Genomic DNA, 16,936 nt, shown 5'->3' on the forward strand with positions numbered 1-16,936 from the left:
CAACAAAATGTCATTTTCACTTTTTAACACATGTAGCCTAGGCCATATATTTCAAGTTGTGTTTAAAAAGTACTTTAGACGTTGACGTTCGGATCCTAAAAGCTATAGCCTACAGAACAGACTCTAACCGTTAACAAAATGTTTGGATAAAGACAGAAAAGAAATTGACTATGTAAAATGGTCAATATATTTTTAAATCTACAGATGTGCCATCTTTGCACTGCAAAGGCAGCACAAAAGCAGAATCTGCTAATTAATGTTTTAAAAACGATAGGCTACTATGAATATTAAAACATTAATTTATTGGAAAAAAGAAAAGAAAAAGAAAATATAGGCTATTATATATATATATATATATATATACACACACACACTGTTTGGAGCATCCAGGACCTTTGCATATTGTAAATATCTTTTAAAACACATCACATTCTGTTTTGTCAAGGTTGTTGGTCTGATTAATTCCCATCATTATTTAATTAGTCTCACCATATGTGTGCGATTCTTCTGCATCAATATCCTATGAGCTGTTGGAGCCATGGCTCACAAACATTCTGCTCTTTTCATTCATTAGACATCAAATCCAGCTAATCCCATCATTTATATTTACAGATTTGGCCAAAAAATAAGCAAGAATTACCAATTTAATGCATCATGGCATCAGATTTTTTTCTTAAAAATCCATCAGTTGTGATGGCAACAGATGGCATCTCATTTATATGAGAGGAAGAATAAGAGAGCTGTGCAGGAGAGCGAGGAAAGGCTGTAATTTTCACCCCCAGCTGCAGAAGAGCACTGAAGGCCACGGGGAAGGAAAACAGGGTCTTAATTATAGAGGACAGAAGGGTTTTACTCTATTAGTTCAAGTTCTCGCACAATGACAAGTATTTACCAGCATCACCATCTTCTTGAAATTGAAACTTTAATCTGACTGCAGTTAAATCTGAAATATATTATGCCAGATACATTTGTATAAACTGATTTGTAATTCTCTATAGAAACAATCAAACTAGGGCTTCAAATGTATCTTTCATGAGAGGAGGGTAAAATTTTCAATTTCCCTTTTTATGTGTTAATTAGATAATAGTCCTTCATAGGTTAAGCCAATCACAGCAGATCAATTCTAGAATCACAAGAATTGGTGAAGGAGGATATTTAGAACTTCTTCAACCAGAATCAAACATTTCTCAGGGAATCATGATTTACTTTTCAGCTAATGAATCATCAGCTGTGAACACGCTTTAGTTTCTTTCAGCAAATTCCTCCCCAATCTAAAATATGGCTTCATCTATTGGTTACAATATGACATATAAAATCACTGCTCAAACATTATCCCCATGTGCTGAGCCTTATACCAACAAAGTGATCAGAGGCTGATTTGGCATTGCTTTGAAAATAAAATGGCTCAGATTCAGTCAGATATCAGCTTTGAGATCCATGCACTTCCTTCTGAGCAGTTGCCTTAAATAGAGTTGATCCGTCTCTAAATATAACTATGGCTCATGTTATATATGGATTCAATAATATCTTTTTTTGTCATCTGTTTTACCTCTGATCCCTGCTAAGTTTAGCATTAGTGAATAATGGACTGAGGTAATTGCGCTTGCTGCTTGTTTATCAGATGACTCAACAAACAGAGAGAGAGAGAGAGAGAGAGAGAGAGAGAGAGAGAGAGAGAGAGAGAGAGAGAGAGAGAGAGAGAGAGAGAGAGAGAGAGAGAGAGAGAGAGAGAGAGAGAGAGAGAGACAGATATCCATGACACTGAATATTTAATGGAATCCCACATAGGTGTGACATCAGAATCATAAAACAGGAGAGGATAGTCTAATGAGTATCCACACTCTTAAATATCATACTTGATGTTCCTCATCCTCAAATCAGTTTAATGTGACATACAAATTATGGTCATTTACTTGTATTTCATGCCAGTTCATTGCACAGCCTCATTGAACTGTCACTCTCTCCATCCACTGTTGAAACACAAACAGAGGGAAATCTTAAACTCTCAGCGTAAGAGTGTGATGAAACTGCTTTCGGGGTTTTCCATCTGTTCTATTCGAAGCTCCACATGAATCATGGAGTCACAAACATAAAAGCTGCAAGATTTGTTCAAATGCCCTCAAGAGAAAACACACGCGCGCGCACACACACACACACACACACACACACACTGGCAGTAATGACATTTTACGCTAACCGTTTTCACCAGGGCAGAGAAATTAAACAGGTCGACATGCGTCTACTCTAAACACTTCTGGATGAAACTACATCGAAGCAGAGAACAGAGAAAAAAAAAAACATTTTAAGGTAAACATAAATATCAAATTTCAGATGCATATCCAGATGCCAACAGACCACAAAATGCAAGTTCTGTGTGCAACAGTTTGATACAGTGTTATGCAACAAATTTCAGCTAGAAAAAAAAGTACTGTTTGTTTACATCTTCAGCTTTAAAATGAATGTATATATAAAAATTAACAGTTAACAGCACCAGACAGGTAACACATTCAAACAGTATTAAAAACTAAAGAAAGTGAAAAATCTGAAGGTACAGCCAGAAAAAGAGCAATACTGCAAAAACAGCAACTGCTCATCCCCAAACATCTCTACAACACAAGCCCACCACAATCCAACGGCCTCAATGCACAATAAAAACCTAAACACAAACCAAAACACACAATTAAAGAAACTGAACACGCAATACAACACCCACAACACACCATATCCTCTATAGCAGGTGAAGGTGTAGCCTGTGCGTAGATGAGAGATCAAATGAGAAAGACTGACAGAAGACATAGCAGATATTACTGGCTCCACCAGAGGGCGCTAGACTTTTGGGCTCATTGACCCACAACAGTACGAGGGATACAAAATAATCACTTGTCACTTTGATTGGACATTGATTTCTTACTGCAATTGTTGAATATTAAATTGTCAAAAATTCTCTTCCATAAATGACTATATTAGGAGGTTAAGAAAAAAAATGACACTGCACGTTTTGTGAGCAGTTTGTTTCACAAAGAGGAGAGCATGAAATTAAACAGCTTAGATGTTAAACTGAACTCAATATGAACCCAAAACAAGACGCCCACACGGTGAACATGGTCCTCTCTACCGCTGTTAGATAGACAGAACAGCAGGAAAACTCGGGAATGTGCTAAATGGATTTCCTGAGAAGTTCTCCAGAGCATTAGTACCAATTAAACCACCCCCTAATGAGGGATTTAAGCATCCATCCCAGCAGGAAAGAGAGCAAGAGAATGGGAGGAACGGGAGCTGGGAGTCATGACTGCAAACTATTCTTCAGGTAAAGTTCAATGCTTTCACAACAGCCATCTAATATGCTGTTTGTGTGTGTGTGTGTGTGTGTGTGTGTGTGTGTGTGTGTGTGTGTGTGTGTGTGTGTGTGTGTGTGTGTGTGTGTGTGTGTTTTGCTCTTTGGACAGGTTAATATATATAGGCTAAATGTAAGCTTGTTTGCAGATACACATGGGCTTGTGATGTTTGTGCCCTGGCCCCAGTCTCCTTTGGATCTCTGAACCCCTCACTTACATCAGAGTTAATATAGAGTGCAACAGTTGGGTTCCAAAATAATCCCATTCATTTTATCCATAGGGAAATTGGTTTTTAACGATAAATTAAACCTTTAACACACCTAGCTACTGTCATTTATGAGGTTGTTAATCAATGTCAAATGCTTCTGTTGGCCTGCATTATTTCAACCTATATTTTTAAATAATTATGTTTAACAGCTGAATTCCTCATGAGAAACTACATTACCCATGATTCTGCAAAAAATCACACCCTACTCTTAGAATACTTATGTGTGTGTGTGTGTATGTATATATAGCAGTACATTTAAAATATATTCTATCTATATACATAATCTACATCTTTAAATCAATAGTTTTATGTTTATCCAATGTTTTTATTTTGATTGTCATTCACAATGCTTCATGGGATTGTAGTTCTTTTCCTCATAAAAGCCTTTTTGTCAGATTTTCAAATACTTTTAGCTTCAAATAATGTTTGTAATGTTGTGATTCACCTTCTAGTTGGTTAAGCTATGAACCAAACCAACCTTCTTTTTTTCTTTTTCTTCTTTTTTTTTAATCCCCACTGGAAGAAATGAAAGGGAAAGAAACTTCTGGAACAAAGGCTGCTGAAAAAGTGGACAGGCACTGTTTGCACTCAATTCCTGCATGTTTCACGTAAAGTATTTCATATTGTTCATAATTTACCTCAAGTCTTTTAGGAGCTCAGCATTAATTTAAAAAAATAAATCCATGATCTGCTGAACCCGAACCGCATAGTTTGCTTCTCACTTATTTGTATCATCATCAAAGCACCTTTAATAAAGCACATCATTTCCTGTTCAGTACATTGAGTCAGGGAGTGAAGAATAATATTTCCTCCCGTCTGGGGAGCGTGAGCAGTGCTGACGCACAATGAACCCCTAAGACTGCTGCTTGTTCAGGCCATCGCTAATGAGACTGGAGCTAAAAACAGCGTGCTGTGTGTCTACGAGAGGGACATCCTTTCTGTCACACACACACATGTTCTTGGCAGATGCTTATTCACAAACTTGCATCCATGCACATATGCAACAGCTTGAAACCACCTGTGCAGTTTGGGTTGCCCACAATGCATTCTTGTCCTTAGAAACAAATTATAATTAAGATCCCCCTACAGTGATTTAGTGTATTCTGACTTGATGATACAAATTATGTTGCTATACACCAGAATCCCCCTAGACTGAGTGTAAGTTCTTTCTGTTTTATTATAGTGAGCTCATGGCACATGCATGACTGTATAAACATTATGCATTCAGAATTAGACTGTAATTACTGGTTGCATTTTGCTTCCTGTGAAATATTGTGCAGCTCTCAGTGTTTACAGATAAATAAACTGCACAGAGGTTGAATAAAGCTGATCAGGAATGGTTTATATCTATGGATTAGATTCTGGGATTGCTGTAGCCATAATTCATTAAAGCAATGGTTCTCAACTAGGGGTCCGGGGCCCACTATAGGGGCCTCAGCAAACTTCCAATGAACTGTTATTATTATGTTAAAGTAATCCAACTCTAATCTAAATTAAAATGCACACATAAAACACATAAAATCAAGAAATCATATCTAATCCAAAAATAAAATACAAAGTTCTATCTTTTTTCTAAATAGATGTTATAGGTCTACTGTGAACTATTCATCTAAAGGCCTTATTTTTAAATGTTTGGACCTCGTAATGTGAATTTCCAGTGAAAATGACAGACTTCTCTGGTGACATATGCCGGGCTTCTCTAATCATTTAGTCTGTTTCATCTCTTTAAATCGACTGCAAGCTCGGATTCTGATCTGCCTTCATCAAATCCACAACCGATTGATAGTTCTTTTCAGATAATTTGTTACACCTCACAATACAGAAAAAAGATCTGTTGCTTCTTCTGTTTTATCATGACTTTAAATCAGTATTACTTGTCAAACAGATCTAATCTTTCAGTCAAGGAACTAAACACATTTCCATCAAATTTTCCAATAGATTTTTATCTCTCATAGATCTTTTCAGATCCTATTGTGCCCTGTCTCAGTTACACCATTACAATAATTATACTGTGTTCTTCACGTCACTTCTCCAAGTGCATCATTTATCTAAATAAAATATATCGGTTACGGATGCAGGCTGAACCAATGCCATAACAGTGCTAATCAAGTTTAATAGGTTGATCTGGACTGGCTGCATGGCTTCAGAACGGATGCACATGCGAAACGAAAGTAGTCTGATATCAATTTGTTTTGTATTACTGACATACTTGTGAAATTTCTTGTTTAGTTTTCTGGTTCAGTATGTTAGTTTGGATTTGAAGCCTGATTTTCAGTTCGCATAACATTTCACAGGAGGATGCCATGTACTGCGAGTTTTCTGCAATGTGTAAGTATGTAAGTACATGTAAATATTTCAAATGTTTTGCATCGATTTCATCACTGGTATAAAAAGTGTTACACTGAACTTCATAGCATGTGGTGGAAGTGAGTGGGTGACTCTGGGCACAATTACATAATGACTATGACTATTGGCAGACTTTTTTTTTTAACAAAGCACAACTGTCAGCTCTAATGGAAAGAATGACTCATGAAACAGTCTGAGATTTTATTGCAGATTGGAATATATATAATCAGACGATGAAGTGTCATCTAAAATATTCTGCTTAAACAAATCAAACTGGCTAGAACAATTTTTATTGCAAAATCACATGCTTTTTGCTCATGTAGACGTCATATAAGTGTTGTGTACTCATAGGGGGACAGGTTTGAATTCATGTTGAATTGAGTTATGTCCCAATTCCAAGTCCCCCCTTTCCCTTTACCTCCATTGCTTTATAAAAGCAAAAATACCCATTGTAAAATGATGCCAAAATCTCTCTCTGATACTAAATGTGACACTTTCAGAAGGCACTTGATGATTTCATCCAAACATCAGATTAGCTTGAAACTTCATGGCAAGCTATGATCCTCTAGAGGAGTTTGTTGTTTTCAAAACTTGATCACAAACAATAAAAAAATATTGAAGCCAGTAATTCATAATAACATGCCAAGAAAACCACCTAGTTTGTTTTCACCCTCTCCGTCTGTCTCTTCCTCAGATGCATGGGTGGAGGCAGATGGCTAAATGAAACGATGAAAGAAGGTATGATTATGCAACTGAATACAAAAGGTGTGAGAGTCATATTTAGATGTATGTGTTTATTAAAGACAATAAAATAAACAGTATCAAGATCAGAACACTGTCCAATAAATAACAGACCTGTGAAACTAGGACATATAGTATGTTGTCCAAACACTATCTGGGACTGTTGACGTCTCTTAATATAACACACACCCCCACATCAAACGCATATCTGCTAACAACACTTGGAACGCTTTGAAAGACAAAGTGTTTATCGTTTCTATTTAGTGCACAAAACCTGTCTGAGACTGTTGATATCTCCTAATGTAACACACACTTCCGCATCAAACACATATCAGCTGAAACACACTTGGAACGCTTTGAAAGACAAAGAGTGTTTATCACTCTATTTAGAGCAGATGACAAACCTCTTTATCCTCATGTCTCATGAGAAACAAAAACATCACGTTTGTGCATGGCAACAATTGTCCTTTAAAGCACAAAGGACATGTTTGCACTGATTGTGTTCAGTGTGTACAAGGCCATCTACAGTGATAAAACACATTGGATTCGAGCAAGCAAGGATTAAAACCTTGTAGCTGTAAGGAACCAGGACTGACAAGTGTATTTTATGTGACTGTTAGTAATTTGAAGTGGAAAGAATGTAAATGGCTTGTGAAGGTTGCTGTGTCCTGCATTGACAATGGAAACACAGATTACTTCAGGACACTGACCTTACTAGTGAAAACAGATATATATAATATAATATAATATATATAAATATAATATATATATATAATATAATATATATAATATAGTGCTTAAGCTCAAACTTCACAAGTTTGTAAACACCAATGATAATGATGATCCATGATGATCAACGATGATCCAAAGAGCATCTTGTGTGTCATTGTATAGGACATCTGGTCATATGTACAAAGGAGTTTACAGTGTAAAGGAAGCGTAGCCCAATGATTTTATAAAAGACAGAAATAGTGAAGAATCTTACATATTTGCACATAATCATTAAAGCTTCTGATTATTTACAGGTGTAAATGGGATTTTAAATCACAGGCCTCACTATATATGCAGATGGTATTTCAATCCCATTCAACAGAAATCTTTTTCGTAATTCCACAGAACATGAAACATTTATGTGTGCATGATGCAAGTCTTTGAAAAATGACAAACAGAGAGAGAAAAAAAAACGAGAATAAACAGACTTCTCATTTTTCTTTAATAATCTCAATCAGACCATCAATTCACACATATGGACGAAGACACATCTGTGTTTCTCTGTGGAGAAACTCTCCCATTGGTGACGTCTTGCAACCATGAAAGAGCCTTTTTGAACCGTTCAAAAATGCTAAATCTATTATTGAAGACTTGCATTTTTCATTCAGAAGGCACTTCTTTTCTTCTGGGCCCATTATACTTCTCACGTAGGCCTCTATACGCCACTTCTGCCACATTTAAAGCATAAAACATGCATTCAGTCCCGACTCGGTTTCTAAGGAAATGGTTTTATTGGCTTAGTATTCTTGGAGTCAAGCTCTAATTTAAACAACGCAGACTCTGTGCTTCAGGTATGTTTTAATAAAGCAACCTGCATGTTGAATCATCAGCTCATTATGTGTGAAAACAGGTCAGACATAAACATTCTGGTTTTCGTGATAAAGCGGATCGCAAAAAAAAAAAAAAAAAATGCTTTATTTGTTACTCTTCTCAACTGGTCAGTCTGACAGAGATTTATTTTATTGTTCAGTAAATCAAGGTCTGAATAAGAGCTTTCGGGAGCTGGTGTGACAGCTTTCATCTTAGCAACATAACGACACCTGAAATTAATCAAATTCGACCAGTTTGTGAGAATGTAAACGTAGATTTAGTAGCCGGAAAATGATCCGTGAAACTTTTGAGCAACAGGCTAAATTAGTGTGTCAATGTCACACAAAGGTCAATATTTATAGTCTCAAACAGTGCCACTGTGTCACTGGACTCTATTAAACAAAATCTCCACAGACGTCTAAAAATCCTCTCTGATCTAAAATAGACAGAAACTGCTTTCCAGAGGTGAGGTGTAATAAAGTAGGCCAAGGACTGCCACAGAAAATAGACTAAACACTAAAACTGGCCTGGATCAAATCAGGTCTTTGAGAGAAAATTAAAAAAGGAGGTTAACTAGAATCTTCGAAGTCACGGGTGTCCCTGGGGGGGTAATGTGAGGAACAGGCCCCATGCGCACTGATAGGTGCAGGAGACTCAGTGCTAGAGGTGCAGCGACATCATCATTTTACCAGACAGGACACTCATGCAAACGCTATAGCTGGCATATTTATCAGTGTCAGTCAAAGAAGATAAACTGTTTGTTTTTTTTTAGCAACAGGGACCGTAATGTTTCAGTAACTGTAGTATTCAGGGAAGATCACGTGACTAAATCATGTAAAAAAAAAAAAATTACAACCTAAAAATGGCAGAAGAAACACCTTAGGCTTGTTCGACTTGAACCGGCGCTGCACAAACCGATGGGTGAATGAATGACATCAAAATACCGCGAGAGCGAATAGAGAGCAGACAGCTCGTTATACTTTTGAATTGCTCTCGCGGTACTTTGATGTCATAAACCGATCGGTCTGTGCAGCGCCGGTTCAAGTCGAACAAGCCTCTTGGCTCTGAGCATTTTTTTAGAACTGTAAATAATGCAACTTATTACAATGAACTGCAGAACTACACATATAGTATTGTTGCACTGCTAATACTGTTGACTTCTACATGATATGCTTATTGTGTTTAAACAACATTTATAAGTAACTTTTATAAAAGCATCTGGTAAATGATTAAATATAACGTGAAAGGAAGTCTTTGGCAGCAGGTTTGGCCTGAGACACGATCACGTATCGGCAAGTGTGTTTGCTTCAGCTGTAGGTCTAGTGTCACAGAACATCAGAAAAAAACATCCTGTTTTTGTTTTCAGCTGTTCAATTTACTGATGGCAAGAGCTTTGTAGTAAATCAGAAGAATCAGCTCGCGAGAAAATAAGGTTGGGGAAAACTCCATCCATAAATTTAGCCTATGCTCACCATTGCTGCATTTACTTGATATTTGAAGCTGTAATATTGTGAAATATTATTCTTTTCAACATCATTAGTCTTCAGTGTCACATGATCCTTCAGAAATCATTCTAATATGCTGATTTGCTGCTCAAGAAACATTAATGTCAGTGTTAAACAGTATTTCTGCTTGATGCGTAATCTTGTTGCTGAAACTGTGATACTTAAAGTCATTCTGTGATGAATAAAAAGCTCAAAAGAACAGAGTTTATATGAATTTGATTTGATATGAATAATTTTTTTGGTAACAATTTCAAAATCAATTGATCAGTTTAATCAATGCATCATTGCTGAACCCAAGAATTAATTTTCCAACTTTTGAACAGTAGTGTAAAGGTTACATTTAAAGAATTTTAAGTGAACTATTCTGTTAAGACTGAAGAGAATGCCGCCCCCTGTGGGTGAAGAAAATACATGAATTATAATGCATTTTAACCATTTATTTCCTCTTACACACAAACAACAGGCAGATAGAATACCCTTATTTGACAAAAAGCAAACACACAAATTTCTGTCTTCTAAAAGAAACTATGGAACTGCAAGATTTACCTGAATAAAAGCAAACTTGCAGTGTTTACTATGGTAAAAACTATAAATGAAATCTTGCAGTCAGAATGAAAGAGCAGCACACACATTTTAACCTGTTACTGACAGGTACAGGAACATACGTTAGTATGTTCAGTGCATGATACAACACTCTATATTACAGCTCTATTCACCCATTAGCATCGATGAGGACATTAATCAGGCTCATATATGAATATAACGCCTATATGAAAACATTTATACTGTAAACTAGAGTATCACTTCAGGAAATAAAATGTAGGTAGTTGTGGCCTTAAATTTTGTTTGAAAAGTATCTATAATTCATACTAAAATTGATTCAACATAGCTGGATGACTGTTAAGTTTGAGAAGAAGGGTTTTGGATTAAAAACACCAAAACATCTCTTCTAATGCAAAGTGTCAGACAGATGGGGAAAGGCTGCAGGCATGTCCAAAAAAGAATGTGAAAGAAATGAAAAGCACATTTCGAGTTTGATTTCCACTTTAGTGAGCAATCATGGCACCAAAGCAGTGTATGCATTAAAACAGCTTCTTGTTACACTTTGCAAAAAGGAAAAAACATCCTTCATCATCATATAAAACATGAGGCATCCTCAAAACTGGCTTACAGTCACACCCAGCCCCACATCACACATGCTATTCAGATTTTACAGAAACATTTACAACCTGCCTGACACAAGCAAAAACCATGTACTTCCGGAAGATAAACACAAATTATAAATTCAAACTTATGTTGCTGAACCACATCAGTCTTCGTACACAATATACACTTCAAAAGTCTGTGGGGTAGAAGGGGAAAATCACAGAGCGCTAATTACAACAGAATGCAATCCGAAGTCTTCAGTGCACATGCACACACACACACAATAAACCCTTTAAATAGAACAGCGTCTTGTTTAGTCTCTAAACGGAGGCAAAAATACACATGTATCGTAACATCAGATCACTCATCAAATCTGCTTCAAGTATAACAGGGTTGTATGAGGGAACGTGTAAGGCAAGAGATACACTTCTACAGCTCCAAACTACACATCTACAAAATAACAGACTGGAACTGGGATCCTTCAGGAATCTTCTGTAATTTCATGGCTTGAATAATATGATGTGATTTTGAAATTTTGAAATGATGTGATTTTGCGTGCTTGTTGATAAAGGATCTGAAGATACTAATGTCCTATTAAAATTAACAAAACAATGATGGTGAAACAGGAAGTAGTGCTTAGATTTCACAAAATCTATGATGGAACGACAAAGGCTGAGTGATCACTGATCTGCTGAGTGTAAAGGCTATCCTTATGGACCCTTATGTGCGCGCACACACACACACGCATTATAAACTTGATCGCTCAGTGCCAGTTGGAGTATGTATGTGTGTGCGCTGACGAGAACTGCTTTTCCTTCCAGACGCTTCACAACAGCGCAGCATTGTGGAAGCACTGAGGAACGCAGAATAACTCCTTTTATTCAGAGGCTTTATGGGGTTTCCATGGCAATGATCCACAGGCACAGGCCTATTGACCCAGTAGAAAAAAAACAACTTAAGAACATAAAAGTAGTTAAAATTCCACAGTCATGTTTTATTCTCTCGGCTTTGTATCTCAGACTTAAACCAGAGAAGAAAAAAATCCATGCAGTTCAGCCTTACATAGAGTCTGCTGAGAAGGTCTGGATAATAGATTATTTCCTCATACTGATGTCATCGTCCTTCAGAACGAATTTCTTCCTCAATGCTTCAGATATAAGAGAGGCAGAATCTTCCTCCCTCAGTGAGGTGCACCCACGGTTATATCTGAATACAATACAAAATAACATCATTCACCATATTATTTATTAATAATAATAAAAAAATAAAAAATAGGTATTAATATGCTATAACTATTCATTAAAATAATAATTATACATTTAACACGTAAAACTCAATTACATTAATTATTAATAATATAAATAAAATAAAAAATAATAGGCATCAAAACACCATTACTATTGATTTATAATAATGATTATTATTATTATTATTATTATTGTAAATATAAATCAATAGCAATGATAAAATTATATATATTATTATGATCACAAAACACAACAGCACCAACTGTATTAATGAATTAAGAATAATGTCTAGCCCTTATTAGGGATGGGCATAATTAATCGACGATCGATAATCGATCGTTAAGAATTTCGTCGATCACGTTTATTTGTTATCGATTAATCTAATGCAGGTTGCGTTGCGTAGTGTGAGTCTTGAAGCAATGGAATTGATTTTAGCGCGGAGGTACCTGTGCATCCCGGCAACGTCAGTCCCCTCAGAGCGGGTGTTTTCAGCGGCTGACTGGCTGTCACCAGGTTGCGGTCGCATCTGATCCCAGATCATGTCAACATGCTTATCTTTCTCAACAGAAATCAGTGGACTGGTGCAGAAGTTCTATGGGAACTTCATGCGTTTTCTCAGATCGGATAGCTATCTGATTTATCAAAACGATTCCATTTAGCAGCTACACCCGGTCATATAAATGTGTTTTTGCAAAACGGATATAAATCCGATCTTGAATTCCCGCGCTACATGCATATTTAAATTGTTGCACGTCCGAAAGCAACTGATATGAGCTGCATTTTATTGATCATCAGCGAAAATTTCTAAATCAAAGACTGCAACAATATTGCGGCAACAGCCCTGGTAAGATCATTTCGGTACTTTACTTTTAATGAAGATGATTGTGTTTTGATGAATGACTTTCACTTTGATTTGCGATAGTTTGCACGTTGGCTTGAATAGATGCTCATCTGTGGTGATGCGTGTTCCAGTAACGCCGTCATATCTGGCTATAACATGACATATAGCCTAGGCCTATAAAACGCTCTCACATGTTTATTTCTTAGCATTTTTGAGATAAGTCAAATTTACATATGTAGTTTCAACAACCAGATGCATTTACTCTTGTCCAGTTTCGTCTGGAATGCGTCTCAGATCTCCTCCTGAAGTGGTTTGAGCGATCGGGTTTAAATCCGCCTCGAATGCGTTTCGGAGGGCATTTACATTTGGTCTTTTCACGATCGGATAGTTATCCGATCACAGAAAACGGATGAAGTGGCCATGGGTCTCTGTTTAAGAACGCCGGCTCGCTGTTCCGCTGTTTTAGAGCACCGCAGGGCATCTTCAAGTCTAACGTTACCGAACGTGCAGTTTCACTGCCACAAGTTGATCTTCTTGTAATAAAGATCTCATCGAGGACAAAAAAAACTGTATTTTTGTATTTTCATTGCATTTTTAATTTATAAAAAGTTGAAGAAATAATGAATTTCAATATAAAAATATTAATGATTAATCGATAGTCGATCGTTAATTCTCCCGACGATCGACTAAGAAAATTTAATCGAATGCCCATCCCTAGCCCTTATGGTTCAAAAGTTTTTAGCATAAACATGAGCGCAACTTTGGACAGTTGGTGGCGCTAGAGAGATTGGGTTAGAGACACTAAATTTGCTATGGTAACAGATCAGACTGTCCTCTATCTGTGTGCCAAATTTCATAACTTTCCTGCAAGCGTTTCTATGGGCTGCCATAGACTCAAAATAAGTAGATTAGTAGTAATAATAATAATATAATATTCATACAATAAAGAATATTAATACAAGGCCTTTACAGAAGAATGAAAACACCCCCCACCAAATTTCTGCATAGTCAGTGTCAAGCTGGTGTTGAAACAGCACTCACCTGTCCTTGCTCATCTTCATGCGGTTCATGTCTTTCAGGATGTCCATTACATCAGCAAAGCTCGTCGATTTTGAAAGAGACACCGTGTCCTCCTCTGGCTCCCGAAAGTCCATAGTGGGGTGATCAAGATCAAAAGTTGCAGATGCTGTCATGGAAACAGGCGGCACAGGATCAGGCACCAGCTCTGACACCTCCTCCTCTTCATCCTCCTCTTCTTCTACCTCTTCTGTGACATCACTAATGACAAAGGAGGCTGTGGGAGCAGCCTGGTAAGCAGCGGTCTCAAAAGGAGCCATGGAGAAGCCCACACTAGTGTCGTCAGGGGACAGCAGGTCAGGGGTGATGGGGTTCGAATCTGAAACGGGTCAAAACATTTAAGCAAATACATTTCTGCTACTGCATACTAGTCTTAATTTTGAGTCTAAAGCCATATACATCTTAAGTATTAACTTGCCAATGTCAAAAAATTAGAACCCAAGAGAAACTAAATTAAATTATATAGAATTAAATGATTTAGTCAAATGCTCAACCTGATTCTGAAGCAACAATCTTGGCGATCTGGGCTCGGAGTCGAGTCAGCTCATCTTGTAAAGCTGTGGTGCGGTTTAGAGCGGTAACCCCTGGTTTCCTCAGGCCCTCGACTCGCCTGCCTTCTCGTCTGAAGTTGGGCACAGACGAGTTCCTGTGCATGATCAGCAGCGGTGTTGGCCTCCACTCATGCCTAAGGGGACGTGTGTCACTCCTGGGATAAAATTAATTCATTTAATATTTTAGTGAGGATCCAACACTAAATTCAAATTCTGCTCTAAATCCTACAAAACACCATTAAAAAAAGCAGTCAAATAGGACATCTGGTGCACTAGCATGACAGACTTACCTCACTCTGGCATATGTCTCCTCCTCATCATCTGCAATCCAGGCGATATCTGCCAGCGTAGGCACCAGTGGACCATCCAAAGAGCGCATTGGAGGAAGGCCTGGGAGTTCCTGAAGAACACAAGCAGACAACAGCCATTCCTTTAGTTTTAACCCTTATAAGCTATTCTGTTTTTGCTGATTTTTTAAGTCATCATAACAAAAGGTCACACCAACCATAGGGAAATCATGGGAAAGACCCTAATGCAGAGCTTCTTTTTTATGTGTTTTTTAATGCTTATGTTTTATTTTTTACATACTACTGCAAAAATGACGCTTCAAAATGACTTTTTTTTTTTTAAGTACCACAATTTGGCACATAATAGTTGGATAATGTCTAAATAAATATCCAAATGTATATTTCCTAAGCATAAGATCTCAAATTCTTGTGCAAGGGGTGGATGCAGAGGACACTTCAGCTATCTACTGGACCATTACTGTCAAAACATGATTTTGTCCTGACATGAAGTCATGCTATACTTCTGTTTTCACCATATGGCAGCAATGATTTACTTTGGCCTGGTTTTACAGACAAGGCTTTGATTAAGCCAGGATTAAGCCTTAGTTTAATTAGGACATTTAAGTAGCTTTTTTAAACATGCCTTAGAAAAAATATTACTGGTGTGAAGTTGCTTTCAGTTAAAACAGCTCAAACATGCATTTTAATCTGGTAAATAACATCTAGATGATTATTTTTGATAATAGATGATAAATGACATCTAAATGACCTAAAATCCAAAAAGAGCAGCATATTTTTATTGTTACTTCAGGGAAATTAGTGTTATAACATTTCATTTAAAAAAAACGTGACACTTTTTTTTCCTTCTTCGAAAATATGAGGGTTAACTTAAAACACTTTTCAATCTTTAACTCGACCACCTGATGATCTGGGTGCATGAAAGCATATGCTTGTTTATGTGAACAATGTAGGCTATATTCCCATACCTGGAAACAAGCCCTGGGACAGGGTTTAAGAGGCAGTGTAGAACCAATTCGTCTCACCACACTACGAGTTGATCCATGTGGTTTATTTTGCCAAATAGGGATTACCTCCTAAAGAGCAAATAAAAAAAAGTATTTAAAAAAAAATATATAAACATAAAATAGCTCTTTTAGATGTTTATTTACTTACTGCTTCTGTCTCCATTTTTCTGAAAGTGTAGAAAACACTGCAGCCTTGGATTTTACAGTGGTGTTATGATTATTATTATAGCACACTGATCATGTTCATCTGGGACGAGGGTTCCTTTGCCTTGAAAAATTAGCAAGAAAAACATAAAATTAAAACAAAAACATATTCTATATTTTATGTGCAACACCACTGTGAATGCAGATCAAGAGATCATAAGCACAGAACTGCAGACTGATTGCCTCCTTTGTGTTAGTCTGTGTAAATCAAGTGAATAAAGTAAATAAAGCGTTGAGCAGTGTAAGCAAAGGTGTTTTTATGACGTTTTTATAACATCATTTATCTATATACGTAATAAATTAAGTAAATAAACTGATAAGTTGAGTACTAAAATCATAAATAAGGGTAAAGAAATAAAAATGGGAAATTAAATGAACATACGATAATGCTATACGTTATGCGGTAGAACAGAGTAATTGTGAACATTAACAAACACAATAAAACCTCAAATGTAAACAAGGAGGTAAACAAATCAAAGGCGTCCTGTGACCCTCATTCCTTCTTTTAGCATCACAGCTAACAACCGACCTCATAACGTCCTGCTACGAATTATGCATTTAGAAAACATATAAAACATACCGTGTGTGGTCAGATTAGTTTGGTTTATTTTTTCTGCACTGGTGCATATTATTATGGTTTATGTGATGTGAATGTCCGGCGCTTCCTTTCTCCCTGTTCCGTTAGCCGTTTAGCAGTTAGCCATAGACAGTATGCAGTTAGCCCAGCGCGCCCCCGGCTAATTTTGCCATGAATTTTGCAGGCGGTGCATGAGTCGGAAGTG

General features: G+C 36.9%; 1 protein-coding gene across 1 annotated transcript; it reads right to left on the reverse strand.

Annotated features, from left to right (window-relative positions):
* Positions 1 to 10,027: 10,027 nt before the first annotated feature.
* On the reverse strand, positions 10,028 to 16,917 carry mtfr1l (mitochondrial fission regulator 1-like). Its single transcript, XM_081393908.1, has 8 exons — positions 16,735 to 16,917; positions 16,099 to 16,218; positions 15,912 to 16,019; positions 14,929 to 15,038; positions 14,582 to 14,793; positions 14,052 to 14,406; positions 11,985 to 12,128; positions 10,028 to 11,850 (listed from the first exon to the last, which is right to left on the reverse strand). The coding sequence occupies exons 2-7, from the start codon at positions 16,111 to 16,113 to the stop codon at positions 12,017 to 12,019; spliced, it is 912 nt and encodes a 303-aa protein (XP_081250034.1). The 5' UTR covers positions 16,114 to 16,218; positions 16,735 to 16,917; the 3' UTR covers positions 10,028 to 11,850; positions 11,985 to 12,016.
* Positions 16,918 to 16,936: the final 19 nt, after the last annotated feature.

The sequence above is a fragment of the Scardinius erythrophthalmus genome (genome assembly GCF_964197995.2).
Source record: "Scardinius erythrophthalmus genome assembly, chromosome: 19".
In the NCBI taxonomy this organism is placed as follows: domain Eukaryota; kingdom Metazoa; phylum Chordata; class Actinopteri; order Cypriniformes; family Leuciscidae; genus Scardinius; species Scardinius erythrophthalmus.

Coding starts and splice junctions, on each gene's coding strand:
- mtfr1l (XM_081393908.1), bottom strand. Junction 15,039..15,911: donor GTCCCAGGGCTTGTTTCCAG/GTATGGGAATAT, acceptor TGTGTTCTTCAG/GAACTCCCAGGCCTTCCTCC. Junction 12,129..14,051: donor ATGAAGATGAGCAAGGACAG/GTGAGTGCTGTT, acceptor TATTGTATTCAG/ATATAACCGTGGGTGCACCT.